At 61.6% G+C, this 3,629-nt stretch overlaps 1 protein-coding gene across 1 annotated transcript; it reads left to right on the top strand.

Annotated features, from left to right (window-relative positions):
* Nucleotides 1-697: 697 nt before the first annotated feature.
* Nucleotides 698-3,408, top strand: PRSS33 (serine protease 33). The gene is given in 7 exon segments (XM_074383165.1): nucleotides 698-727; nucleotides 1,428-1,449; nucleotides 1,833-1,865; nucleotides 1,992-2,154; nucleotides 2,307-2,578; nucleotides 2,782-2,951; nucleotides 3,147-3,408. Coding segments are annotated over 7 exon segments (849 nt in total). The 3' UTR covers nucleotides 3,306-3,408.
* The last annotated feature ends 221 nt before the right edge of the window (nucleotides 3,409-3,629 follow it).

Genomic DNA, 3,629 nt, shown 5'->3' with positions numbered 1-3,629 from the left:
AAGGTGAAGCCTCTCCCTGCCTCCAGCTTTGAGCCCGTCCCTTTCCAGCTCCAGCCGCTACAGACCCCAGATCTGGAAGGGGGCTGGCCACACTGGGGTCTCTGGGTGGGGCCGTCTGGGCAGGCCTGGGGTCTGAGACGGGATTTCCGGACATAACAAAGGAGCTCAGAAGCTCCGGCAAGTTGTGCTCTGCAGACAGCCCAGGTCAGGTTCGGAGAGGAGCTGCCAGGGATCCTGCAACACCCACCCCACCATTGCTCTCCTCCAGCCCCCAGTTCTAGCACCTTGGCCCAAGTCAGGCTTCCTTTGAGAAACCCAGTGGCCCTTTCCTGCCACCTCTAAAGCTCTGCTCAAAACATCTTTGTCTGAGGCTGGTCCTGCAAAGCCACAGCCCCGCCTTGGCCCTGTTAATTACTCCCTGGCTAAGCCTTGCTCTCTCCTGGACCTTTAAGACCCTAGTCTCCTCCCTCAACCCCAGTCAGCAGAGAGGGCACCAGGCTGTGTGGGTGAGAGCAGGCCAGGGGTTGTGGGGGCAGGCAGGGGCAGCAGGTGGGTGATGGGGGAGGGGAGTTAGGATGGGAGAGGGGGAGGTTGGGGAGAGGGTGAAGACGGGGGAGGGGGAGAATGAGGGAGGGGTGAGGATTGGGGGACTGGTGAGGATGGGGGAGAGGGGTGAGGATGGGGGAGAGGGGTGAGGATGGGGGACGGGGGTAATGATGAAGGAGAGGTGAGGATGAGGGAGGAGGTCAGGATGGGGAAAGGGTGAGGATGGGGATGGGAGAGGGGTGAGGGTGGGAGGGGGTGAGGATAGAAGAGGGTGAGGAAGGGGGAAGGGGTGAGGATGAAGGAGGGGGTGAGGATAAAGGAGGAGGATGAAGATGGGGGAGGGGTGAGGATGAAGGAGGGGGTTAGGCTCTAGGGCAGGCGTCCCCAAACTTTTTACACAGGGGGCCAGTTCACTGTCCCTCAGACCGTTGAAGGGCCGCCACATACTGTGCTCCTCTCACTGACCACCAATGAAAGAGGTGCCCCTTCCTGAAGTGCGGCGGGGGGCCGGATAAATGGCCTCAGGGGGCCGCATGCAGCCTGCGGGCCGTAGTTTGGGGACGCCTGCTCTAGGGCTTCTGTTGAGGCCAAGGATGCCCAAATTTCTGGGTGGTGAGTGTTGCATACTTGGCCAGAGGTGGTCACCTGGGGAAAGAAAGAAGGGTATAATTATAGCCTGGACCACCAGGATAAGTCCAAGACCCACCAGGAGCTGAAAGACCACAGAGCGGGTGAGGAGGCGGGGTGGGGATTGGTGCCTCTGGGCCAGGACGCTCCTCTCTCCTCCCTGCTGGCTCCAGACCAGCGTCCATGTCCTGGGCAGTGCCGCCCTTACCTAGCCCAGCTCTGAAGACAAAACGAGGGTGGCTTCCTGTCTCCAGGTCCTGCTCCTTTTGGTGCTGGGTGAGTGAGGACAGGGACTGGGGGTGAGGGCTGCAGACACCTTGGTTCCCAGGCCTTCCATCTCGCCGCTCTCTGGGCTGGGCTCCCTGAAGCACTCTTGGGCTTTCTAATCTCAATTCCAAGGGCTCAGTCCTCTCTGCCACAGACCTTGGCCTCCCCACACCTCTAAGTGCTTGTTGGTGTCCTGGTAGTATGTCCTGACCCCCTGCACCTTCACAGTGCTTTGGGGAGGGTTAAATAAGGTAACAGATGGCATGAAAGCCGGGCACAAGGTCAGGGCAACGTATATGTTTCACCCCGCTTCCTAATCTCTGGCCTCCCCTCCAATCCCGTTATTTGACACCAAATCCATAATCTGGTCCCTTCCCTGCTTCCTCCTCCAGGATCTGCTGGGACTCAGGGAAGGAAGTCTGCAGGTGAGGAAGCCTTGGAGTCCACCCAAGTCAGCCCCTCCTGGACCTCGGCCCATGCTTCCCTGCCCACACCTGCCTCCCAGGCCCCTGGTCCTCCGCCAACTCTCGCCACCCCTGGTTCTTTTGCAGCCTGTAGGCAGCCCCGCGTGTCCAGTCGGATCATGGGGGGCTGGGATGCCCAGGATGGAGAGTGGCCGTGGCAGGCGAGCATCCAGCATCGTGGGACACACGTGTGTGTGGGGTCGCTCATTGCCCCCCAGTGGGTGCCGACAGCGGCGCACTGCTTCCTCAGGTCAGCGCTCGCCGACAGCCCAGGCGGGGTGTGCAAGGAAGGCAAGGGCCTCGGAGGACAGGGCGTGGCCTGGCAGAAGCCCTGGGCTCGAGGCAGGCTGGTAGAGGTCGAGGACCCGGTGCTGGAAGTAGCCCCCGACTCCTGTCCTGCAGGAGGGCACTGCCAGCTGAGTACCGTGTGCGCCTAGGGGCGTTGCATCTGGGCCCCACCTCGCCCCGCACGCTCTCAGTGCCAGTTTGACGGGTGCTGCTACCCCCAGAACTCTCCGAGGATGGGGCCCGCGGCGACCTGGCACTGCTGCAACTGTTTCACCCAGTATCCCTGAGTGCCCGCGTCCAGCCCGTCTGCCTGCCCATGCCCAGCACCTGCCTGCCACTTGGCACAATGTGCTGGGTCACTGGCTGGGGCAGCCTCCACCCAGGAGGTAAGGCAGGAGGGTGGGGCATGGAGGCACCAAGGAGCCCCCACCTCCTGCTCCATCTGACTGGAAATCCCAGCCCCTCGCTGCCCCAATCCAGGACCAAGTGCGGCTTCTAGGGACCCAACCCTCCTCTCACTCAGAGCTCAGCTTCTCCTGCTGACCCCTGCTCCATGCCTTCCTCTCAGAGGTTCCTCCTCTTTCTCCAGTGCCCCTCCCAGAGTGGCGACCGCTGCAGACAGTAAGGGTGCCGCTGCTGGACTCTCACACCTGCGACCGCCTCTACCGCATGGGTGCCGACATGTCTCGGGCGGAACGCATTGTACTGCCCGGGAGCCTGTGTGCCGGCTACCCCCAGGGCCACAAGGACGCCTGCCAGGTGTGCACCCAGCCTCCAGACTCCCATCCCTGTGCCCAACACCCTGCCTCCCTAAAATCCAGGACCCAGGATATACCAACTCAGGCTCAAGGTTGTGGTCCCCAACCCAGAGGCACCACCCTAGGGGTTTGGAGCCCAGAGAACAGTTCTGAAGTCACGGGAGGACTGGGATCTAAGTGTCTCTTTCTCCTGCAGGGTGATTCTGGAGGACCCCTGACCTGCCTGCAGTCTGGGAGCTGGGTCCTGGTAGGCGTGGTGACCTGGGGCAAGGGTTGTGCCCTGCCCAACCGTCCAAGTGTCTACACCAACATGGCCACATATAGCCCCTGGATTCAGGCTCACGTAAGCATCTAATGCTGGCCCGTGAGGCTGACCTGGAGCCAGCTACTGGGGTCCCTCAGGCTCCTGGTTCATTGGGGACCTTCCCATATCCCAGATCCCTTCTGCCTTGAGGCCAAGATGCCTAATAAAGCTAAAGGCCACCCCACCTTCCTGCCCACCACCTCCTGCCTCCTCTCCTTTTTGGGGCTCATCAGATCAGACTCTACCAACCCTCATCCAGGGATCCGCCATGCGTCCTGGGGGTCACACTTCTTGCTCCCTTCCTGGCTTGTATTACGTTTTCTCAGCCCTGGCCGGGGCTGGGCACAAGGCACACAGCAGTGGGCAAACCAGTTG

This window comes from Saimiri boliviensis, chromosome 12 (assembly GCF_048565385.1).
Source record: "Saimiri boliviensis isolate mSaiBol1 chromosome 12, mSaiBol1.pri, whole genome shotgun sequence".
Lineage (NCBI taxonomy): Eukaryota > Metazoa > Chordata > Mammalia > Primates > Cebidae > Saimiri > Saimiri boliviensis.
The sequence above is the reverse complement of the archived record's forward strand: the minus strand, read 5'-3'. Positions and strand labels throughout refer to the sequence as shown.